At 46.8% G+C, this 24,769-nt stretch overlaps 3 protein-coding genes across 3 annotated transcripts in view; 1 reads left to right on the top strand and 2 right to left on the bottom strand.

Annotated features, from left to right (window-relative positions):
• The window catches only part of LOC130690353 (patronin-like), a 28,553-nt gene extending 15,482 nt beyond the window's left edge, over nt 1–13,071 (bottom strand). The window contains 2 exon segments of the mRNA XM_059495703.1: nt 12,348–12,482; nt 12,923–13,071. Coding sequence (XP_059351686.1) covers nt 12,348–12,443 — 96 coding nt within the window. The 5' untranslated portion in view covers nt 12,444–12,482; nt 12,923–13,071.
• Nucleotides 13,072–13,425: 354 nt separating this feature from the next.
• Nucleotides 13,426–20,197, bottom strand: LOC130690297 (mucin-17-like). The gene is made up of 7 exons (XM_057513304.2): nt 19,684–20,197; nt 19,493–19,602; nt 19,220–19,422; nt 16,081–18,725; nt 14,665–16,019; nt 13,976–14,603; nt 13,426–13,911 (listed from the first exon to the last, which is right to left on the bottom strand). The coding sequence occupies exons 1-6, from the start codon at nt 19,792–19,794 to the stop codon at nt 14,024–14,026; spliced, it is 5,004 nt and encodes a 1,667-aa protein (XP_057369287.1). The 5' UTR covers nt 19,795–20,197; the 3' UTR covers nt 13,426–13,911; nt 13,976–14,023.
• Nucleotides 20,198–23,105: 2,908 nt separating this feature from the next.
• On the top strand, nt 23,106–24,651 carry LOC130690330 (metaxin-2-like). Its single transcript, XM_057513343.2, has 7 exons — nt 23,106–23,258; nt 23,416–23,543; nt 23,603–23,719; nt 23,775–23,867; nt 23,930–24,094; nt 24,158–24,234; nt 24,302–24,651. Exons 1-7 carry the CDS (start codon nt 23,213–23,215, stop codon nt 24,492–24,494), a joined length of 819 nt encoding a protein of 272 aa, XP_057369326.1. The 5' UTR covers nt 23,106–23,212; the 3' UTR covers nt 24,495–24,651.
• The last annotated feature ends 118 nt before the right edge of the window (nt 24,652–24,769 follow it).

The raw sequence follows: 24,769 nt of genomic DNA, 5'->3' as shown, positions 1-24,769 counted from the left end.
CCCTTCTTCTATCTCACATGTCTCGATCTATGTTAATGCGCAATGTGAGAGAGTTGCTTCATCATAAATATGCAAAAAAAAAAAAAAAAAAAAAAAAAGACAAACAAAGAGGAATGTTTGCGGCCAGCCGTTGCTTCACGCCGAGCAAGGTGGAAAACAACAACAACAACAACAACCAGTTTGGCGTGTTGTTGCAGCAGCTACACGCCAACGTTGCCAGGAGGTTCACTTCTTTCTGTTTCGACGGGTCCCTTTCTTTTTTTTTTTTTTTTTTTTGTTTTAATGGAACGCACAACGGGCCAGTGCGATACATAACGTGATCTTAAAAAAAAAAAAAAAAAAAAAAAAATGAACGTTATACTCGTCGTCCCCCCCCCCTCCTGCTGCGTGCTTTATTCACGTTCTGTCTGCTATGCGAAAATAATAGGCAATGGCCAACACAAATGTGACTGCAACGCACAGACACAAAAAGAACCTTGGGGGCATTTCAATTTTCGGGAATGAGGGAGAATAGAAAGGAATAAATCAGCGTGAATAGAGTCTGCTGTCATCGGCTGATGATGGAAAATTGGGCTCGATGATCTCACATCGCATTTTCTTTTTTTTTTTTTCGCTATTGCAAACACGACGTGGCCAAACAATGAGCTGCTTTTTTAAGGTAAACAAGCCCCATTTACAACGAGTAGAACACGATAAGACAAAAAAAAAAAAAAAAAAGGGGGGGGGGGGCCTGTTCCAAGTTCGGGCCATTTTGCACGTAACGAAAACATCAAAAATTGAGAAGGTAACAGAAGAATTCTTGTGAACAAGGACAAACAAGCCAAACGGGGCTATTGATAAAGATTAACTTTAGAGTTGCCCCGTCGGAGTTTTTTTTTTTGTTTTTTTTTGTTTGCAGGAAAGAAAGAAACGAGGGAGAAATAAAATGCGCTAGGCTTCGATACGCACAGATAACAAAAAGATTCTCTCTTTTTTTTTTTTTTTTTTTTTTCATAGTGGATGGCGGACAAGGTTCGACAAGTTGCCCACTTCCTCTCTAAGCTTTAGGGACATACAGACACACAAAAAAAAGAAGGAAGAGACCGGATTCACGACTCATGGATTCTCACAGCCCAGCCAGAATGATCCAGCTGTTCCACCTCCTACCCCCTTTCAACTCCCCCCCCCCTCCCGGAGAAAAAAAGAAAAAAAAAAAAATGAAAGAGACTCTTTTCTTTTGATTTACACGCTCCAATGGTTGATGTTGAACAGCATTCCCCCCCCCCTTAAACTAGAGTCAGATAAGAAATAGAATTACTACGTGAGCGTGAAGAAGAACGGAAGATGTTAACGCTCTGTTCTTCAAATCAAGTGGAACATCGACAAGAAACAAACGACGGCCCGTCCAGCAAAGTAATAGAGGAAAACGATGGTCTCCCTACTACACTCGCAACTTCCATCATTTTAAAACCTTAAAAAAAAAACAAAAAAACAATGTGCATTATCTCTTTTTAAACAGCCCGTAGGTACTCGGTTGAGTTGACTATCTCAGGATGTTCCAGTCCAGGAAGACTCCTCCCAAACTTAAGTGCAGGGGAGAGAGAGAGAGAGAGAGAGAGAGACAGGGGCGGAGGCGACAGAGTGGGGGTCAAAAGAAACAAAAAGCGGAAACTCTTCTTCCTGCCTCTTATTTTTACTTACATCTAAACACGCAAAGAAATTGAGTTGAAATACGAAAATCATACGCCAAGTTGGGATTTTCAAAACAAGAAATGGGGACTGGACCTTGATGGAACGCATCTCTCGCGTTTCGATTTCAATACGACAAACATGTCCTTCTTGAAAAAAAAAAACAAAAAAAAACGTTAACAGTTGGGTCAGATGTAGCCGACAGCAAACTGGACTTGAATACTAATGAACTATTCCTTCGCGAGCAGGCCAGCAGCTATTGTTCGAGAGTTTTAACATTGGGAAACAGTTCCGAAGGCCGGACCGATATAGACAATCAAAAAAAAAAACCCAGTCGATTAAACGACATTCAAATATTTTCAAAATCAAAACTCTAGAAAAAAAAAAAAAAAAATCGACTATGGGTCGTTGCAATCAATGGATCAATAAGCCAAAGCTGGCCTATTGTCCAGCATGGCCGAGTCCCCCCCCCCCCCAAAAAAAAAGAGAAAATTTCTCTTCTTGACGGCCTTGACTCTTCTTTGGCCGGCAGTGACTGTCATTCTCAAACAACACACACACACACAAAATGCAAATGATACAGCACACTGAGAAATATTTAAGCAGCTTTTCGTGTGTGTGTGTGTGTTGCTATATAGTATACTATGGAATAGTGGCAGTTGGGCGAAACGCCCCAGTGGCAAATTTGAGAGAGAGAGAAAAAAAAAAAAAAAGAGAGAGTTTTTTTTTTTTTTTCTTTTTGGAAGTAGAAAAAGAAATGACGATATCACCTCCATGGCTTCTCGCGGACGTAGAGATGCCAACCAAGACAACTGCACCATTTTTTTTTTTTTTTTTTTTTAAGAGTCCGTTTTTGGTTTCGAATTACGGGCCAACAGAGAGCGACGACTTTTGTTTGATGAACAAGCAGTTCTTCAGGGGCGTAGTCCCATCACCATCAGAAATTCAAATGTCCCCCCCCCCTCCTTTTGCACAGTTCGCCACTTTGAAAACGCACGCACCGAATACAGCGTGGAGGGCGATGCAATTGAAACTTAAAAACTGTCCGTTTTCTTCCACGTTCACAAACACAACGAAAAAAAAAAAAAAGAAATGGCAAAGAGTTGACGAAAAAACAAAAAAAAAAACAAACGACTGACGACCAGAACACACACATACACGCACAAAAAAAAAAAAAAAAAGAAATAAAAAAAAAAAACCAAACACAACAACAACAACAACAACAACTGGTTGAAGTTCTCACGAGAGATACATGACGGGCCAAACCGACGGGCAAGGCAACAGGTAACCAACTAACACACCAGACCCGGAGCAAACCCGTTTTTGTGTTCCGTTCTAATCCCTATCTCATTTTTTTTTTTTTTTTATTTCTACTATCCTCCTCCTCCTTTCCTCCTCACCTCTCCCCCATTTCTGTGTGAATGCGTGGGGGGGGGGGGGAGGGAGAGAATGAGGTGGTTTCAAAAAACTTTTGGGCAAGTTCGCCCGCCGGGAAAGACACGGGCACAGGTGGAGTGAGGCGGAGAGCGGCCATAGTGCTTGCGTGTGTGTGTGTGTGTGTGTGTGTGTGTCCAGTGGGCGGAGGTAAAAAAAAAAAAAAAAAAAAAATGTGCGCGCGACGCCAATGACGTCATGGCTAACCAATCTGCGCGAATTTGTTTAACGCGGAGAAAGCCGGAGAAGAGCGACCTGAAAACACAGAAACGCGCAAACTTGTAAAAAGAAGAAAAATGGCTTTAAAAAAAAAAAAAAAACAAAAAAAAAAATAGATAAATGAATAATAACTTTGTTTTGTGACGAGCGAAAATTGTTCGCTTGACTTGGCAGTTCTTTAAACGAATCATTTTTTGTGTGTGTGTGTGTGAATGGATCAGGATGTGCGAGTCGGAACATCTTTCAGACGAAGGCGGCCGCATTGGCCTAAAATGGCATAAAAGAATCGATTTGCGGTTAAGAAATACGAGAAAATGATCGAACAGGACGCTGTTATGTAAAGAAGAAGAAGAAGAACGGAAAAAAAAAAAAGGAAACAAATGAATGTTGCCATGCGCCAAATTGTGTCTCGTAATGGCGCAGAGTTCATCGTTACGGTAGAAAGGAACCTCTCCTAGTGTGTGCCGACAAGCGCCGGATGAATCACCCGAACACGCGCACCAATGAAACGAAACAAAATAGAAACTCCAGCCCCTGGAACATGCCGTTCTTTTCTTTCTTCTGGTTTTGCAAAAAAAAAAAAAAAATAAAATAAAAAAATACAAAGAGGTTGCCAACAAGCCCCCGACATGGAATCATCCGACGTTCTTTGGGTAGATATGTAAATTCATCGCTAGGTCGTTCCATCAAAACACGCAACACTGGCCGATGATTCATCGCTCGATTCCAGCCAATTTTTTTTTTTGGTTTAAAGTACGTGTCCCTCTTCCATCGTCTCGTACTACGAACGTCAAGTGGCCGTGAACCGGAAGTCGTCAGCTGCGACAATCATCCGCCACGAAGCGGCAATTTAAAACGACGAAATGACGCGCGTAAACCGGCCAAACATTCAACAAAATGATAAACAAAAGACTCGTCACTGTCTTTCTTTCTTTTTTTTTGAAAGACACAAGTCCGTGACGCAGAGTTAGCGACCTGCATCAAGTCCCGAACGCAAAACGGGACAGGCCTCTACATTTCGCCCTGACCGATAATCGCCTAAAATGGGGGGAAAGGGGGGGGGGGGGTCCCTTTGCTACTTTGCGTATGCCATAAATTAAGAAAGGGATGGGGTTTTGGTGACATTCGTCACTTTTTGCTCACAATGTCACATCAAATAGACAGCAAGGGAAGGGTAGGGAAAACGTCTCGTGTCAAGGAGTGCAGAAAAAAAAAATACGGTGGATTTGGTGTATTAAATATAGCAAATGGGAAAGCTGGAGGAATAAAAACAAGAAGAAGAAGAAGAAGAAGAAGAAGATAGAAGGTCAAAAAGAAACTAGAAAATGATGGCAAACGAGCTACAGTAAAAATACGAGTGGGAAACGTCGCAACAACAGTCCGGTGTGACGAAAGCTACAAAATGAAAGATGGGGAGGTGGAGGAGGACGACCCGTCACCGCATTGGAAATATAAAAAAAACAAAACAACAAAACTACACTAAAGTTCATCGGGATGGGGGGGCAGATGGTTCGTGATAAGACTCGGATAATAAAAAAATATTAAAAAAAAAAATGAAAAATAATTCATAATGGTCCAAACAGTCGAGCGTGAACGTGAATCAACTTGACAGGTGTGTATGCAAACTACAAGAGGAGGGGGGGAGGTGAGGAGGAGAAGGAGAGGGAAAAAAAAAAAAAAAATGCCGTTCGCCCCGGTTCGAGAAAGGGAAAAAAAATGTCAACAGTTCCGCGCGCCATCTAGCGGTAGACGGCGACAACAAATGCCGCTGACCGACTACGTGTTTTTCATTCGAGTACCTGCCACCAGTGGGGCAGAGGCAATTGTGAACCGGGCACGGCGCAAGATGGCGACGCCTGACTCGTGTGGTGAATCCACAAAAGCATCCGCCTGGATCGCTCTTCCTCCCAACGGCGACGATCCCCTTCCGTTAGGCGCATGTGATTCAACTGCTCCCAAAAGAGCCACTCGTCGTTGTAGGGGGACATGCGTGAGTGGGTCATGTTAGCCGGATGGAACGCTCCGGCCGTGCTCAAATGTTCGGCCGCCTTCTGATCGGCGAAGAGCTGACTGTCCATTTCGCTCCACGTCGGCGAACGATCGCCATCGATCAGCACTTCCTCCTCCGTCTCACCTTCCGTCGCGTCTCTCTCTTTGGCCCGACGGGCCGATCGGTGATGCTTCGCTTCTTTACTGCGGCCCTTTCGGACGACGTGAGCAGGAGGAGGCTCTTGTTCCAGCGAATTCGATATATTGTACAAGGCTTCGTGCGGGGCATACGACTCCATCTGTTGGTCAAACAGCGAGTTATCGTAAAAATCGCGCAGCCTCGGGTCCAGTCCGAGCATGTAGTGATCTTCGAGCGAACGGGCCAGCAGCTTCTGTTGGTGATGGAATTGCATATCGAGCGGCTCCATCGGGTGAGGGATGTCCGCGTAGTGGAGCGGAATGTCGTCCGGTAGCGACGGATCGTAAATGGTCGGCTCGCTCATCATGCTGGCCGCCTTCTGGAACACCATCGACTGCTGGAGGAGATGATGCGGATAGCCGGTCGAGTGGAAATTGGCATCCTCCAGATGGCCCGTCGAGACGGGCGATTCGTAATCCACGTCGTTCGTGTAATACTCGGCCGCCAACGCAATGGGCTGGTCCACGGTGCGATACACGCGGCCTTCGCCCTTCATCTGCGCCAGGGCGTTGAAGCTGGACAAGATCGACTCCAACTTGCTCATCACTTTCGTCTTCTTCTTGCTGATCTCCGGAAAACGGGCCGGATCGACGCAACCGTCCGTCGGTACGGGGGAGAGGCGGATGGGCGGGGTGGACGCATCGTCGCCGACGCACTGGAACTTTTCGCGCAACCTCATCTTCAATTCGCGTATCATCGTGTCCCGCTTGCGCAGCGCCGGGTGTGCAAGGACAGGGTCACGCGACGTGCGGCCATCGTCCGTCAGCTCGACGACGTGTTCCGACTCTTGCGCGGCATTGAAACTGACGTCGTGCGGCTGACCCAACGACTGGACGAGTTTGTCCTCGGCCGAGACGTGCGAACTGGGCGGACTGTCCACTCTCTCGCGGACCACGTCCGTGAAAATGTTCCCCTCGGCCGGCGACAGTTTGAGCGTTTTGGCCGGAAAGATCAATCGCAGGCTGGAGGACACGTTCAAATCCTCGGCCATCCGCAGCGATTCGAGCAGCTTGGCCGTCTCGTCCGTTTCGTCGTGGGCCGTCGGCAAGTCGGGCGGTTTCTTGCGCAAGTTGCCCACGGCCAGAAACGAATTGGGTTGTTGGCCCAGTTTGGCGGCCGACTTGAGCCAGTCGGCCGACGACTCGACGTCGGCCAACCCGTCCGGGTAATAATCCCAGCTGGCGTCCGTGTCCACGTTCGTGTAATTTTCGCTGTCCAGCGTCGACACGACCGACTTCTTCTCGCATTTGGAGGCCCGCGAGCTGTCCATCCGTGCGTTGTCTTCGTGTTCGTCTTGTTCGCATTTGCGTATGCGCACGTGAATGTCCTTCAGCATGTGCAGCCCTTGGAAATTGGCGCTGTTGAAGCTGGCCAGGCTGTCGTCATCATCCAAGCCGCCGCCGCCGCCGCCGCCGCCGATGGGCGGTCCGGCGGGCGATGGGCGTTTAGAGGCAAAGGCGTCGCAAGAGGCAGCAGCAGCGCAGGAGGCCGAATCGGTTGCCCCTGCGATAACGTTGTTCTTGTTGGGCGGAGGCGACGCTGCTGCCACCGCTGCCACTGCTGCCCGTCGGCCGTTTTTTGAACCGTTACCGGTTGGTGTCGACTTGCAATCGTCGCTCGAATCTTCTTCCTGACACGAGCCGTAATCGTTGAGATAGTCAAACTGCTGGGCGATACGCTCTTCCACCTCGTCCAGCTCGTCCGTCTTGATCGTCGAAGAGCCGCCGGCCTTCGGCTCGAATATCAGCGTGTCGATGCTGCCGAAAAGATCTTCGCTCTCGTCCGTCGACCTGCCCGCCTCGCCGACCGATAAACGCTCGGCGGGAATAGCGCCAGTGGCGCCACCGCTACCGCTACCAACACCAACACCAGCGCCACCCCCACCGCCAGCCAATTGCGACCGATCTCTTTTGAGGGTCATCAACCCGCCGCCGGGAGGTCCGGCTACTTTGGCCGATTCTTTCCCCTTGACGTGTTCCAGTTGCCTCTCCATCGGCACGTAAATAAGTCCCAGGTTGATGTTGGTCAACGTCTGCGTCCCGGCGTGGACGGCGTCGCTTAGCAGCTCCTTGAGCTCTTCGTGTCGACGCTGGCGGACGCGCGGATCCAGCGACTCTGACGCTAAATTCTCCTTCATCCGGCTCTTGAGCTGCTGGATAACTTTGGAACGTTTCTTGCTGCGGTTGGGGTTCTTCGACCGGCCGCCGCCTTTGTCGTGATCGTCTTTTTTGAGCAACAACTGTGACGCCGGAACCGGCTCATAGATGGCGTGCGCGGCCGACGAGGCCGACCGCCTGGCGCTGTTCCACTTGTCCTCCAGCTGGCGCGCCCGCTGCGCCAAATCCAGCCAACTGCGATGCGAGGCCGGTGCGGCGGCGGCGGCCGAGGAGGAGGAGGCCGCCGCGTCCGACCGAGTGCGCCGGACGAGCTCCTGGAGCCGGTTCTCCTGCTCTTCGAGAACGCGGAGTCGCTCGAATTCCATCTTGCGCTGTTTGACCAAACTGAGAGGAACCGGTTCGGGTGTCTTGCTCTGGATCGAAGGCTGCGACACGTCGCAGCCTTCTTTCTGCTTGACTTCCGCATCGACGGCCCGCTTTTGCTGTTGCTGCTGCTGATGTTCCACTTTGACCGGCTGGGTCACGATGACCGCCTTCTCCACTGACCTGACCGTTTTGAAGCTGCCGCACGAGGAACAAGAGCAGACGGAGCAAGCGTCACCGCCGTCGCAATAGCAATCGCAATCGGACGGGCACGAGGCGGACGACGGCGATGAAGAGGAACACGAATGAGCGGGCGGGCTCTTGGCCTCCTGCTGCAGCTCGCCGCCGCCCAGACTGCGGCTGTATTCCGTCGTGATGTAGTCGCTCTGTCGCCAAAACTGGGCGATCAGATCCGTTTTGGATTTGACCTCCTGCGCCGTGCTGGGCGTGCCCCACTTGTTGAGGATGCTGGACCTGGAGACGAAGCGCTGCCTGTCCTCGTCGTCGTCCGAGATGGGAGGCGCGTGCACCATGGCCTTGGTGACGTACAGGTCGGTGTCGGCCGTCGGCCTGGCCGACTTGTGGTGCTTCATCATCTGCAGCTCGTGACGACGGGCCTCCACTTTGGCTTGATAAATGTCGGCCAAGCTGAGCCCTTGGTAGGACGACGTGTTCTGATAGAGCGGCGCCGCTTTGACTCTCTTCTTCTTCTTGGCTTCGCCGGCCGTCTGCCTGTTTCCAGACGGCTGCGCTCCAATGGTGTTGCTGGACATGTCCTCGTAAACGGGGCTCTTGCTCTTGCGCCTGGCGTCGCGATCTTGGGCGCGATTTGAGCGTTTGAATCTGACTGAGAATTTCCGCCCGGCTCATGTATTTCATGCGCGAGCGGAGCCGGCGGCTAGTCACCGTTTTCAGCATCTGCTCTTTCGACATGGAACGCCAAGAGTCCATGGCCACATGGTACGGTATCGGCTCGTAGATTTCCGCAAAACGCTCCTCCATCTCGGCCCACGAGTCCACGTCGCTGGCGCCATCGCGATCCACCTGTCGTCCGCCGCCGCCGTCGCCATCGTCGTCGGGCGGCTCGTCGTCCTCATCGACGTCCACTTCCTGATGCGCGTTGAAATGCTGCCGGATGAAGCTCAACTGATTCATGACCAGCTGGCGCATGACCAGCTTCCTCGACTGGTAGATCTCCTCGTCGTTCTCCTCCATGACCGAGGCGGACGAGTCGGAGCCTTCGGGCGGCATGCGCGCCTCCGCCCGCCAATCGGTGGCCACTATATCCGACAGGTCGGCGAAACGTTCCTCCTCCTGTTCGTCTTCGTTGTCTTCTTCGTCTTCGTCGTTGTGCAAATGATCAAAGTGCAGCGAGCGCTTGCGACGTGGGAAACTGTCGCCCAGCAGCTGGCGCAGCGCTGCCGTATTGTTGGCCGGCTGATTGTTGATCGTGTCCTTCCTCTTCTTCTTCTTCTTCCTCCTCTTCAACGACGCATCGTCCACTCTACGCTTCCCTTTCATCAAACGCGAATCGTCCAAGAAGCCGTCGTCGTCCGTGTGACCGGCCGGACCCGACGTCGTTTCACTACTTCCGTCGATCGGATGCGGCGTCCAGGTGCCTTTACGTTTCTTACTGTTTTTGCCCATCCTGGTTGGTCTCTTCTTCTTCTTTCAATTTCAAAAATGAAAGACAAGCGTTTTGTTTTGGGAGGTCAGAGCCTCGCCGCTGGGCCCATCCGCAACGGTTCCACTCCACCGCCAGGGCATTCCACCCCGTTGGGAACAAACACTCACACACCGATGTGTATATATAAAGAAAAAAAATAATCGAACTATCCGCCTGGAGTCATGGGAGATGGGAGAAATAAAAATGGAGAAATGGAGGGGTAAAGAGAGAGAGAGAGAGAGAGGGAGAAGAGCGAGCAAGGCACTTGTGACTAGGATGGAACACCTAAAGCAACTGACGCAACATCTTTTTCAACCGGTCCAAGTAGTGGTAGGTATACACTAGTGGGCAAATAATGTGGAGTGGGGGAGGGAGGGTGGGAAGGGGGGAGATCAACGTACTGGCTCCGCCCAGCTGTTGCGCATTTTCAAGTTCTTTTCGTCCGAAAAAGAAAATAACGTGATAATAAATTAAAAAAAAAAAAAAAAAAAAAAGAATTTGTTTAAAAAACAACCCGTCTGTTTCGTTCAAATTCGAAGAGAGAAAACGCAAAGATCAAGATGGCCAATCATTAAAAATGATAATAATAGTTGAGAGCACAGACACACACACAAAAAATATGAAATACAGGCGACAGTTTCGGGTCTGTGAAAAGCAGACACGGCTATTTGAACTGTCTGAATCGCCACTTGAGTCGAATAAGTGGACGGCCCCGCTTTCGTGGGCTAAACTGACGAAAACAAAAGAATTTCCACCACATCATTAAAAAAAAGAAAAACCTGTCACGAATTGGTCCACCTCGAGCAGCGGGAGTAGGAAGAAAAAGGAAAGAAAACGTGCGAAAGCTGTATGCGCTTGCCCTACTGGCCTCGTAATCTCGATCGTTGACCGATCACCCAACAATCCAATTTTACTGTTTACGACCGGTGTGTGTGTGTGTGTGTGCGTGCGCGCGTACGCACAATCGGCTCGAACAGGTGGCTGCCCTACAACACAACAACGTGATGAGGCGAGAACATCATCTTACATCCTAGGGGCCTCGACATCATCACTACACCATACGCGGTTGTACCAACGTACGCACATCTAGTGTCCATTTTTTTTTTTATGCGTACACGAGAAAGAATAGCAATACATTGTCGTCCAATTGAAACGTCTCATTTGCAAACAAAAAACCTATTTTGCTATTCACGTTGACTCGTTTGCGAACAAACCCCCATCAAAACGTACGCCCGTTAAAACTACTGGCAATAGTTTATTAACGTTCCGGCACTCATGCGATCGAAAAAGACTCTTTAACACGCATTAAAAAAAAAAGCCTACACCTGTATTACAGGAAAGACCAGGGCGTTAAAAAAAAAACACAAAAAATGGTCGTGGGTACGGCGAATAGCTCGTGTCAAACGAATCCCAGAAAAAGGGGAACCAGATGGTTCCCCTGGCAGTGCCCGCAACCGAAAAAGGGAAAAAAAAAAAAAATTGGTCCCGTTATAATAAAAAGAGAAGAAGAAAAACACGCGGGACCAATTGCAAAAGAGTAGCGGAGACACACAAAAAAAGAAAATGATGACACTGACGTCGTGTTGCACACCGAAACGTTACGGGACGTTAGTGACTTTCACCGTAATAAAAAAAAAACAAGAAACTCAACGAGCGCGAATTGCATCACATCTAAGAAAGCGATCATTAAACCAGACGGCCTGAAAATGTGATCACATTAAAGGCCGGCCGGCCAACCGTTTACAGACGTTACACGTTCACTTCAACAATCTGTTTTCAAAAAATGGTAATTTTTTTTTTTGTCGGCGGGAACCTGGCCATTTGCCCTTAAGCGTTCGATTGACCGGAAATGTCGAGGTTTGGTCTCATTACCGGTAAGAAAATGGTAGAAGAGAAAAACAAAACAAAAAGGGGATGGATTTTGGGATATAGAGATATGCTAACCGGTTGCCAGATAGTGTGGAATATTGGCGCACTAGCTCTGCTATCGGCTGGGCGGCGACAACAACACTTGAGGTAATTAAGTATCCCAGAAAAACCGTCGGGTGGTTTTTCTTCAGACATCGGAAAAAAAAAATGGATGGATTGGGGTTGGGGAAACGAAAAACTACGTGAAGTTAACCAGACGCTTTCCTTCGATGTACTGGCCGGTTATCCCTCGCCCAGCTGTGGAATATAGAGGTAAACGGAAAAGAAAAAAATGGAGGAAGAATTCCGTCATCTTCCATGTGAAACGTAAAAGCGGTATGTTAAAGCTACCCAAAACAACAGCCAAACAGAAAGAGGAAGTATGCTCCCGTTGGCGCCTCCATCCGGAACCTTCCGCCCTTTTTTCTTTCCCTTTTCATTCCTTTCCTTTCTTTCGACGGAACGGAAACAAAAAAACATTGCATTGTATCAGTAAAGATCATCGGCATGCACTCCTGCTGTTGTATGTGGCGTGGATGAACAGCTGAACGGTAGGAGGGAATAGGCGTTCGATGGCCCGTGAAAACACCAACGGGCCGCTAGTCATGATGATAACACCCTGGCTTTTCGTGCAAACACAAGTGACGACGCACGCACCTTCCTTTTATGGCAAACAACTCTCTGCCCACGCGGTACAGCTGATTGTGTGAAGTCAGTACAGGACTTGCATGCCTTCCAAATGGAATACCACCCCAAGATTATGAATGAGACGGGCTTTTCCTACCTGGAGCTTGTTGTGGCCGTTGTATCCCTGGACTTCCACCACGGGCATGTAGGCAAGGGGTCTCATTCTCGCAGCAGAAGAGGGTCTAGAATCCATTGTGGCTGCAGGCACGAAGGCGAAACTGTCAACAGCACCCTGAAACAGACAAAGGTCAGGTTATTATTCGCTCGTGCCAACACTTTCAAAGAAACTGTATCACGATATTCTGTAGAGCACGAAAATTAGGTGAGAGGGCATTGTCAAGAGACAAAAATGGAATCAGCTGTGACTCCAGAGACCTCTGAGAAGCCAATCAAGATTTGTCTTTTTTTGTAATTGTCTTGCCACCAATCAACAATCCAGAGATTTTCAACCTTTCACATCCATTGTAACCAATGTTATGCAGATCAGAAGAAGATAGAAGGTAAACTATCGATGGAAATGCCACACTTTCAATGAGCCGGATCAGCATAAATACAAGGGTTGACAGGAGGATTTGTTATTTTTCATAACAGCTTGTATTACAGCCAATGGCAAGTAGTGCTGCACCCAAGAAATGGAAAACAATCATTTTCATGTTGCTCTAACTGAATTACCTGATATCGCGTTGGGCAGTTGATAAGGACGCACGATATTGTAGTAAATATTAGACATCTGACTCGCACTCGGCCATCGAGAAGCAGGCAGCCATTTTCTCGCTTTTTTCCTCTTTTTTATATTTTTTCAAGTTTGCCCAGCTTCAGCGTTGCCAGTTTGATTTTTGAAATATTTTTGGTCGGAATTCTAAAAATCCTCGACATTTTTCGGCCAAAAACGAAAGTGTAGCCGACTGCAAGAAAACAAAAAATATTGAGGTTTAATCATTTTCCACCCCAGATGAGAAAAGATGCTCACAGAGCTGAGACGGATGTGCCTGTCATAGTGCGTGACTGCGGTATTTTCAAAGCCCTCGAAATATTTGTATCAACAAACATTGGTGCGTGTATTGAGCGACTCAAAAATGAAAATCCATTGGATTAAAATCCAAAATTCCGACGAGATAACTAAAACAGTTTATGACATGAGTTATTTTGATACAAAGTGTTTAAAAAATGAAAAAAAAAATGCACAATTGTTGTATTAAAATATGAAGGACGCCATTTCGTTAAAAACCGTCCATTTTTGCCATGTACAAAAACACACAAACACGCACGAAATTAAAAGACTACTTTTTCCCCCGACAAAAACAAAGAAGAAAATTACCTTCAAACATGTACACCACAATCTATAGCTAGTTACACTTTATAGAAAGCATTTGGTTAGCCATTGCCCTATGTATACGTACGTATCTCGAGTTAAAACAAGCTAGAGGGAAGTAGTTACTAGAACTGCACAAAATCGAGGACTAGTCGATTACTGGAAGATTAAAATTGGGCTACATCTGGGTTTATGTGAGTGAGAAAAAAAGCGAAAACAAAACAAAATGAACCAAGGAGGGAAAAAAATCCGAAGAATTAGAAAGAAAAACAAATGGTCGATTGTTGACGGCCGAAGCTAGTTTCGTGCGTGCCCTCTTTTGACAAGTAGGACAACTGATGGGAGAAATCTGTCATAACAGAAATTTTCACCAATTAGTTATTTTGAAACAAACGTAACAAAAAATAACTTACTGTAAAAATACATTCCCAGATGATTCTGCTGCTTTTTAAAATCGTTTTTCACGAGAGGTTACTCGTTTTAATGCCTTCGCTCTTCTTAAAATCAATTTGAGCGTAAGGGGTAGCCACGTCAGCTCCAAAGCCAGCCGACACTGAAGTAGGTCTGGGAATGCGTGGACTTTTAGGAATTTCGTCCACGAATTCATCTTTAGGCGTTGATCGCAGGCCAGTTGATGGTGTCAGATCCAATTGGGCGTAGTGAATTGCTCGTTCGCTTTGCACTGAAGTCGGCCGTGAAAGCAGCGACGGAGAGGACGAATTGGACGGTAGGCCAGTTGGACTCGGACCGACGGTCAATGGTATGAACGTCGATGAACTTGTATTCCAGTTGACAGCTTGCAACTCGCCAGCTGCCAAGTCCTCGCCTAAACTGATCAATGAAGACGTAGACATCCGGTTCGTAGACCCAGTTAAGTTTTGGCCAGTTAAAGATTTCGCGTTCTTGCCATTCTGACTATCTTTAGTGGAAATCGACATCACTTTTCCAGCTGGGATGTCCATCAGCAAAGGAAAGAGGGATGCTGGTTTGCTACCAGCAATAACTACGCGACTCGCTGACGATGGTTGATAACTGTTGGACCTGAGATAAACGCAAAAACATTAGATACTTAACAAACGTGTAAATGAACAATTGAAGTTACCTGTGGATTAGTGTGCCACTGGAACGTTTCATTGGCTTGTCTCCACTACTGTGCCGTTTTGGGCCAATAATGGCTTTCTCGAGTGCACCGACGATCTTTTCCAAACTATTGGCTCTTTGTTTAGCTGGAATAGAGTTGGTAGGTGTGGCAGATGTCGATGTTCCATTGCCTGATGATGAAATTGGTGTTTCTGGGTCGACCAAGAAATTCGTTTGCTGCGACACGACAGAATTTTCTTTATCGTCGTTCGCTTTTGAAGGTATCCGAACAGGTAAGCTAGTTTCAGCTCTCGGGGTACTGGGCATCGTGGGGGTTACCTCACCAGAGCCGGGCAACTCTTCAAACGTGAACCTCGGTTGCTGGATGTTCGTAGATGACGACTTGTTCGCCCCAAAATCCATGTTCATGTATCCATCATGAATTTTGCCCGTTATCGAATTTCGATTGTTCGTCTTCTCAGTTTTGGGTATTTGTACCACGGTATTGAGGAGAACCTCCGGCAATGGCGATAAAGTCGGCATGGGCATGAGCCGGCTGGGACTGGCGGAATACCTCGTGTGGTGGAGAACGTAATCATCCGCATCTGGCACGCGGTTCAAATTAAGGGCAGTGATTCCAGTGTGCGGGGAGCCCCGTGGAGTGTAAACTTGTCTTTGAGAAGAGATGCTGATGGGTTGCGAACTGCCCGGCTTGGACGAAAGGGTGACGGACGGCGGTGAGAATTGGGGATGGACCAGAGAGAAATCGGCAGACGGACTGGGCGGAGTCAATGGGCTGTGCAAGCTGCTGCGCGAGTGGCCCATCGAGTGGGAGCGCACGCTTTGACTCCGCTGATGCAACAAGAAGGCTGACGACAAATCCACATCCGGCGAGACGGGCGAAAGCGACTGGGCAATCGATCCCGCTGTTGACGTTCGTTTGGACTTGGTAGATTTGCTAGGCCTTTTCAATGAGGAAAATGGACTTGGCGGCATACTTCTGGACGACCTGGGTAACGTCCCGCTCTCTGCTGGAGTCACGGCGGTTGGTGACGTAGTTGATTTTCCCGCACTGAACGATTTGCGGCCAAATAAATTGGATAGGAAAGCCGATTTCTTGCCTTTGGCAGAGACGGCGCTTTGGACTTCAGAGTCCGTCTGTGATTCATCGTACGGACTAGGAATGCGAGAACGGACTGACTTGTCCGCGTGAAGAAGACTTTGAGATGCACCTATCGGATTATCGCAGGTCATTTCCATGTAATGTTGTTCTTGCAAACTCTCTTCCGTTCGCGAATGCCGAGCAGATTCTGACCGTGGGGTTTGCGAGCCTCTTATAGAGGGCGACACAGCTCCGAGTGCTAAAATCAAATCAGCCTGTGTAAAAACAAGAAAAAAATTGGATTACCTTAAATGCACTGACAGAAAATCGAATTACCTGAGATGATTGCCTAGATGGGTTCCTAGAAGACCTAGGTGTATAATCCATAGGTAGATAGGTAAACTCATCGGAAACGGATCCCGTTTGCGATGGGGTCCGTTTATTTTGGAAGTTCATATCGATGTAGCTTGATGAAGGATCTTGACCTATTTGACAGAAAACAGTGCTCATAGAACCAACCATTTTGTTCTTGGATCCGTCCATGGTCATGTAATCGCTTCCGGGCGAGAGGACTCTGCCAATTTGTTCCGATTCAGAGACGGACAGACGAGCCACGCTCGACCTACTGGCCGGTTGAGCCAATTCCACGTACTCGTCGGCGCTGTCCTGATCGTGATCCGTTTTGGTGACGGACTTGGGCCGGCTGACATCCGGCGATTCGAGACCTCCTCGCAGATGTTGTCGACTCTCGCCGTACTCGATGTAATCCTGATCGCGGCCTTGTGGGACACTTTCCAGACGTTCGAGACGTGCCCGGCCTTCCCTAGATCGGAAGGAATCCAATTTAGGTTTGCCAGTGACAATACTGCGATTGGAACCGAACGAAGGGCGAAACTGATTAGAAGCCGATCGTGGCCGACCACCAGCGCCGGTCGTGCTGGAATTGGTGGAAGCGACAGAGGAACGGCCTACACTATCCGACGAGCCAAATTGTCCAGCATAAGAAGAGGCTGCAGCGCAATCGACCTGGTCGATTCCTGAAAAACTGTCTGAGCTGACATTAAGGCCGCTCAAACCCCGAGCAAATTCTATTTCCATCAAATCGTTATCCCGACGAACGGCCGTCTGTTGCTGACTCAATAAAGTGCGGAAAAACGTCCCAGTCGGATTTGATCCGGCGTACGGGATGTTTGCAACTGATCCGGCTGGCGTTGAAGTGCCTAAATGGGGCACGCTCAATGATTTTTTACGTTGACTTTCATCCGGTTGCTGCGGGTGGCCGTGCGTAGGGCTCGCATGAACGAGATTTGATGAGGGTTCCAGCTCGTGGCGAGATGAGCTGATTGATGAAGATGAGCCGTTGCTCGAGGCCGATAGTTTGTTATTACCAGTCGTCACACGACTTCCAACGGAATACGCTCTCACTCTGGCGTCCTGACTGGTTGAAGTTTGGTAGCCAGTGTAAGCCGTAGGTGGAGCTGCACTGACCGCAGTGGGAGGTGGTTGATCGTGAGTGACGGGCGGCATTTTTCGGCCCCTAATATCTGGACGGGAGCCGACCGAATAGGCTCGGGATTGTCTGCAACTCAATGAGGACAGTGAATCGTCGTCTTCCGATGGTGTCAGAAATGAGGACACCTTTTCCAGGTGATATTCTTGGAACCGACCGACAGGGGGCGTCCCTGACGTAAAAGAGCTGGCTAATGAACTACCGCTGGCCGGACTAAGTCGACCGCGAAGATGATGCGGGTCTCTTGGAACACTACGTCTGCACTGCATGTCCATGTAGGAGCCACCATCTTCATCTCGTGACGTCACCGAACTGGCCACACTTTGCGGGGCCATGGGCACGTAACTCTCCGCCGGTTCATCACAGAAACTGCTGGATCGAGTATGAGTTCCAGAACGGGTTCCAATCGAGCCAGGTGCGCTTCCGGATGGATACATAGGCAGATAACCATCTTGAGCGTTAGGAGGGGGCGACGCCCAAGTCGATGTCGTCACCGGGCTCGACATATCCATATAAGGATTTTGAGGGTGAAGCGGCGGCTTGATTGGCGGTGCGCCCGATGGCACGGGCGTAACCCTGTTCTTATATCCGCCTCGGACTGAGGTATTGGAAAGCGAAAGGGCTCGCGTATGTCCCATTGCAGAGCTCGGCGAAGAAGATAAATTGCCTCTAGGCGTCATGGACAAGTAATCCGAGGACGATGGAGCTTGTTCTCCATGAGACATCAGCAGATAGCCATCGCTTCTATCTTCTTCCAGGATCGTTGACTCCTTGGGTAAACTGTTTTCAGGCGTGCCCGTGTGACTGAGACGGCTACGTATGTGATTGCTCACCGGATGAAGGGGAGCCTCAAAGTCATCCATGGAATACGAAGAAGGTATTGACTTGGCGGCCATTGGAGGTGATGTTGAAGATCCTTCTTGAGCGTACAGAACAGAAGATGGCCGACTGTCATGCGTCGGGGTAACAACGGCGCTTTCACTTGTCGTTCTCGATCTGGATGGAACGCTGTCGGCTCGATTTCGGACCAGTCCGATCGCTGTTGATACTGGAGCGGCGGAAGCAGCAGTGGGATTCCAGGACTGCTGCAGAGACGGCCGATTTTGCTCGTTGGCGGAAGACGACCTTGTCCTTGGCCTCGGTCCTAGATCTTCCTTCGCAGAATTTCTCATGGCCTCGATGATAGCTCCGTGCACATTTTGGGCGACAGCCGCTTCTTCCAGATCCATCCAGAGTTCACCGGCGCCTGTCATCGTTCCGCGACCCATTTCCATGAAAAACTGACAATTGATGTGGCCGCAACGTCGGATCGTCATCACTGGAAACTCCCACAATTCCAACGGAAGGCTTAGTGGCATCTTGAAGAGAGTCAGAATCCGTGAGGTGGTGTTCAAACATAGACGATAGGGACCCACGATGTTTTTTCGGCTGCCCAACTCCTTCCGTTGGACCGTCACCTGCCACACATGTTCTGTTCAGAAAGAAAAAAGGCGATTGAAATTAAATGAAGCAAAAGAAAGAAAATGAAGATAATGGGCTTGGTACAAACACTGCAATAACTATTGTGTTTGGCTAAAAATAATCGTAAGCAGTTGATTGTTTTCATTCAGGCATTCTCGGAACTTCATGTCACTATTTTTATCTCCGGCTTGGAAGCTTTTTTTTTTTTTTTTTTTTCTTTTTCCTACAACCCTAACGAGTCTGACACAACTATTTGGTGCTGCATCAAATCGCGTGTCGCTGTAGGCAAACAATACATTCCAACCGTGTCGGTCGCAAGGCGCTCACTCCCTCGTGACTGGAAAAGAAAGCTAATTATAAAACCCCAAAGATTCCTTTCAAGAATTGGACCCCAGGACCTTTATGATCAAGCAGGTTATTTGTAGACTTGATTGGATTTGGATATATGTCTCAATGCTGTGTGCATGTGAAGCTAATCAATGATGATCAACACAATCATCTTACCGTAAATAGGTTTCAGCTCATCTCCTTCTTCAATCTTGTCTACGAGATGAATTTTGAGTAAGGTGATGAACCATTTTAGTAGCTCTTCCTCAGAATCAAAGACAATGGGAAAACAGTCTTCGTTGGTGTAGAGGGCTACTACAAACTTTTGTTTGCAATCTGTTTTCCTATTGATGTTAAAGCATGACTTGATGATAATCGACCTAGAAAAAACAAAGCAAACAATTTAGAGAACTATGGTATTAGATATCTTGAGAAAAATATTGCTGGTACCTCTTTGCTGTCTGGCCATTCTTCCATTTTTTCTCTGAATCAAAATATTCTAGTCGAGCAGGACTGCTTTCACTGTCAGCTGTTAAAATGAAGTACTTTTTCTTCATTCGCTGCAAAGTCCAAACAAAAATGTTAGTGAATAAGTAAGTGAGACGAACAATATACTGTACAATAAGAGAATGATGGTTCACCTTGAGCTTACGTAGATAGCCAAAGAGAAGAATCCCTCCGGGCCTATAAGGCTCAGTGGAATCTGGCCTCTTAGCTTCTGCATGATCTGTAACATCGTGGGGCAACATCATTCTCAGCAAGTTAAATCCAATGGTACCAAAGGTGAGCTGCACATGGTTCAAGCTGATAAATCCAAAGCTGCTGTCACTGGAGTGCAAATGGCTGACCAGATGAGACTAGAAGGGCACAAATAGTTGCACCAACTGAAAACACTTTTATTGCCTGCAAGGGAAAAACTAGATATATGTAAGTATTTGGCAAAGGCAGACACAATCTGTTAGAAATGTGCGTCTTTGCACGACGCAGTGACCGTGTTGGGCTTCCGGAACTGGCACACTTTAACGTGCAGTGCGCCAATACGAAAATAAAATCCGGCCGTCAATCAGTCGGACGACGAAGAAGAAGCCATTCAAAAGTGCAAGTGTGCACACACATTACACGCACACAGAGAAACAGAGAGAAACAACAGCGACGATTGCTTTTTTCATCCAATCGAATAGTAGCAAGAAAATGGTGTGGGTGGCGCAGATACGCTCTCCGTGAATTATACGTGGTACGATTTTCTAAGATTGCGTCACACAATTGCAGCGAGCAGCAGCAGCACAAGCCGGGGGAACCGAAAAAGAGAGAGAAGCTAAAAAGTCACTCGCTTGCGAACCTCTCTCATCTATGTGTGCGTGAGTATGCGTGCTGAAAAAGGACCCAAGGTCACAAACATCTGCGACGAAAAAACACTGTGTATATGTCTGTATGAGAGAGGTGGTGTAGTGGTGGTAGTGGGTGAAACTTGGGCAAAACAGATTGAGGGCCTCCCATTCATTGAAGTTGGCGTCCGGGTGTGTATGTGTATGCGCTGTCTGTCCTTCTCTCTTCTAACCTCCCTCCTCACGCCGTTATAAAAACGCCCGTTCCGTCTGGCGCCCACCATTGCCCCAGTAGTGTGGGTGGGTACGAAAAGTAGAGGTGGGTGGGAGAAGACGGTTTACTACACTCTTATGGTGGTGGAGAACTACATAGAAGTGGATGGCTTTGATATTTTCTGGTTTTTCCCACACGAACAGAACCCATTCGTTGCACCATTCGGCTCGAAAGAGACACGCCGACTTTGGGAGAGAAAGCGTTGACTGGCAGCGCCATTGCGGCTTCTTACTCGATAATACGTCTCATTCTCAAACGAAAAGGACAATGTTTGGCTGACGTAAGGTTTAAAGAACATAATAAAAATTGTCGTTGAGATTTTCTAGATGATAAACAGACTTTTGTTAGATTACAATATGAAGTTATTACCCAGGTGCAACAACTATCAGCTGAGTCATCAGTCATCTGTTTTGATTTTTAAACATTGCATTCAAGTTTGTATGCATTGAGTCAACAATATTGCCAATGAGCAACGCCATAGTCTGATTCGTTCACGTAGTTGTTGATTCTTTTGATTGAATAATTTTGATCTGGCGTTGTTTTGTTTCTTACGATGTGGCGCTGTTTGCACAATTTGTTAGCAGTCGGTCAACGCCATCTTACGTTGAAAAGCCTGTGAGAAAAAGGAGGGAAAAATTATGGCATTGTCATCAATCCTTTTGAGTTTCCGTTAGTTTTCCTACTGCACAAGTGTTTTGTGGATTGTATAAATTAAATAGTTTTGTAAAGTGTGAAGCACTAGGTGGGTGATAAATATGGAAATGTCAAAATGGCTTTTCGCCGAAAAAGGTTTGGTCTGAACGACAAGGTCTGTTGACACAAGGACACCATATACAATGGCAACAGCGATTGCTGAATTTCAAATTCATCAATTTCTTAAAATGGCTCAGAATGGCTGAGGATGTAAAACGGCCTTCGATGATGCTTGTCGTTGTCACGCGGAAAGGCAGACAGCTCTTACAGACATTTCACATCACTCTTGCATTGAATATTTTTGGCCTCACTCAACAGCTAAATTTAGCTTTCTAGTTTCATGGGGGAATCTTTTGAATAAATTACCTGACGTAGCAACTGCTTGTGGGATTTTTGAAACAAGTTTAACAAAACGTCTTTAATGGGGTTCGATTACAACGTGCACGCGTTGGAAATTATCGTTTTCTGTCTGCTTTTGCGATCATATGGTAAGCTCGGACAATGTTTGGAATCTCAAGTGGAAAGCAAGGAAGCCGGGTTGCCTGTGGTTCTCGGACTAAAGGAGTGTGGAAAAGTTTCGTAGAAGAGCAGAAGGTTGCATTGGTTAGGTGTGTAAATGGTTTGATAAACAAAATGCGGCGTGTACAAATTTTGTTACATTACTTATGTAGGGACAGGAGAATATCAAAGCCTAGGCGGCCTGTTGAGTTAAGACATCGACGGCACTACATGTTAAAATGTTCCTATTTTACATTTATATCTATCAGCTAAACTAGAGACTGTTGCGCAATATGCATAGTACAGTGATCGCGCAGTGGCCGCAGAATTAAAAGCTCCAAGCCTACAATCGTTACGCTGCATCCGCTTTCTATTCAACACAGCTGCAATCTTGCTAAGTGATTAATTTCAGATTCTTTTACTGCTCTATGGCTATCTATTCGTGTGATCGAGCAGTTGATCCACGAAGTAACCTACACGATATGTTACTTCTATCGGGTACCGGCTTCTACACAGCAGAGTCATAGAGACCTGGTTGCTCCACGATGTGTTGTAAATGCCATAAGGGTCTGCGGTGACTTGTGGTCAAATTCTGGCAGTTAAAAAGCGAACCTAGCGGTTTTGCTGGAGTACTACACGGTCCTAACCAATGAGCTATGTCCTGGCAAAATTTCGACAGCCAATCATAGCAGACCCGCCAAACGAGGGGGAAGTTGAAATGGAATTAGCAGCCGTAGAACACCCCTCTAGCGGTTTGTACTTAGAGTAGTCGGAGGGCCAAGTCAAGTGTGTCTTTCAAGCATGGCCTACTATAATAACGGCCTGTCAGCGCGCAATACCACCTGCGCAAAAAACTAAATTGTCAGAGAGGCGTAATAGCGCAAACCTTGCTCCACTTTCCAGTGTTTGGTGATTAATACAGAATTGAAATGAGTGGAAAAAACAGTGGAAAGTGGAACCTAGCGCAGCGCGTGGCCAGCATACGTTAAGAAAGGGGAAAAAGAAAAGACTGCCTCTGTATTCCCGAATTGCAATGGGGGTGTTATCTACTAGACCTTTCTATTGTTGTGTGTCGCCTCTTTATGGTTTTGTTGCAGGATATCGGGATATCTCTAGATCTATTCAATAGATGGCTCTTTATCGCTGCCAGCTCCTCCCACAAAATCAGTGAAATTTCAAACCACAGGTCACCGCAGATCCTTGTGGCATTTACAGCACAGCGTGGAGCAACCAGGTCTCTATGACTGTACGTAGTAAACCTGTTGTCTTATTTTTCTAACATTGGCAACCCTGAGCTTGCCAGCAGAAGCACTTGGTTTTCTTCTACAAATATTTGGGCCGCAAATATTCGGAACTTTTTTTTCTTTTCTCTTTGTGAAAATGCCATCAGTTTTATTAACGGATTCTATTTCCTTTGAGCTTGGTGGTAACTTTGTTAAAATATTCTTCATTTTACATATTTTCTTATTGGGTTTTTCTGTCACTCACTGTTTGTCACTCGAAATTTGGTGGCCTGCAAATCCAAAACAATTTGATTGTATTTTTTTCGTTTATATGCAACTTGCCTCTTCAACATTCATAAGCTTTGGAACCTTGGCCTTCTGATGTTAAACTTTATCAGCCATATGAAGTTGAACAAATTCTTCTACAAGATCAAGCTAATTCCCTTGCTGTCCAAGTTTTTCTCCGAATGTGTGGACTAGAATTTCAGGTATATTAAAAATTTGGTTTGAAAAATATTACAATCATAATTTAATTTCTTTTACTAAGGTTGAAATGAGAAGCAATGCAGAACATATGTCACCATCTGGTAAATTGCCTTTCATCAAATGTGGTGCCTTTGTAGTAGCAGATCTTGATCCTGTTGTCAGTTTTGTGGCTAACAAGGTAACTTTAATATATTCATGTAATTAAGCATAAGAAAATATATATTTGCTGATAGGGTATCAATCTAACTGATCATTTGGATGCTGCTCAAAAAGCTGACATGAGGGCCTATATGTCATTAGCAAACAACATATTGGGCAATGCAGAAGTATGGAATGATTCTTTAAATTTTTCTAAAATTGCTAAGGCGTTTTTTAAATTTTCTGATAGTTATATATCAGTTGGTGTGATGAAACAGTCTTGAATGAAGTCACTTGTCCTCGATATGGTTCTGTTTATTCTTGGCCTTTGAACACACTGCTGACATGGAGGAAACAGAAACAGGTCACAAAAAAATTAACAGCTCTAGGATGGATTACAAAAACACTTGATGAAGTAAATTATAGCACAACACATGTCCGAATTTGTGGATATTGTCTTAAAAAATTATTTTTCTAGGTTTATGAAGATGTCGATCATTGCTGTAATGCCCTTAGTGAGCGCCTAGGAAATCACCTCTATTTCTTTAATGATAGGTATGAACTGTTGATAGTGTTGTTATGAAATATATAACTAATGTTTACTTATCGTCCTCCATTCAAGATGCACGGAATTAGATGCTGTTGTCTTCGGTCATGTCTTCACCCTGTTGACTACACCCTTGCCTGATAATCGTCTAGCATCCATCGTACGTTCCTACCCCAATCTGGTCGAGGCTTGTCAGTTCCTCGAGAAGACTTTCTTCCAGAAACCAACTGCGAAAACAACGGACGATGATGGCGACAATTTCAACTAAGTTTTCTATGGTACCAAGAAAAAAAAAAAATAACTACGATTACAGCCCAGCAACTTTGGCGTTTCACTAATGTTATTTAGCAGTATCGTATTAAAGAATCTATAAAGTGAAATTACACAAACTGTTGTCAGAAAAAATAAATAAAGTAGAAAACGCATTAGTAACAAATTCAAATACGTAAATAATTTAAGTTGTGAGAACAAGCACTAGATGGTTCGCTGGAAGTGGCGAGGGGAGGAGTGACACGTTTCAGCTTTCTGCCGCTAGGGTATAGG

This window comes from Daphnia carinata, chromosome 6, assembly GCF_022539665.2.
Source record: "Daphnia carinata strain CSIRO-1 chromosome 6, CSIRO_AGI_Dcar_HiC_V3, whole genome shotgun sequence".
NCBI classification, from domain to species: domain Eukaryota; kingdom Metazoa; phylum Arthropoda; class Branchiopoda; order Diplostraca; family Daphniidae; genus Daphnia; species Daphnia carinata.
This window is presented reverse-complemented; position numbering and strand designations above follow the sequence as displayed.

Excerpts from the sequence above, each read along its gene's own strand:
- LOC130690297 (XM_057513304.2), bottom strand. The coding sequence starts at position 19,794 with ATGATGTTGCCCCACGATGTTACAGATCATGCAGAAGCTAAGAGGCCA. Across the intron at positions 19,423-19,492 it reads AATGGCCAGACAGCAAAGAG|GTCGATTATCATCAAGTCAT; the intron begins GTACCAGCAATA and ends TGTTTTTTCTAG. Across the intron at positions 16,020-16,080 it reads CATCTAGGCAATCATCTCAG|GCTGATTTGATTTTAGCACT; the intron begins GTAATTCGATTT and ends GTTTTTACACAG.
- LOC130690330 (XM_057513343.2), top strand. The coding sequence starts at position 23,213 with ATGCCATCAGTTTTATTAACGGATTCTATTTCCTTTGAGCTTGGTG. Across the intron at positions 23,544-23,602 it reads TGTGTGGACTAGAATTTCAG|GTTGAAATGAGAAGCAATGC; the intron begins GTATATTAAAAA and ends TCTTTTACTAAG. Across the intron at positions 23,868-23,929 it reads ACATATTGGGCAATGCAGAA|TTATATATCAGTTGGTGTGA; the intron begins GTATGGAATGAT and ends ATTTTCTGATAG.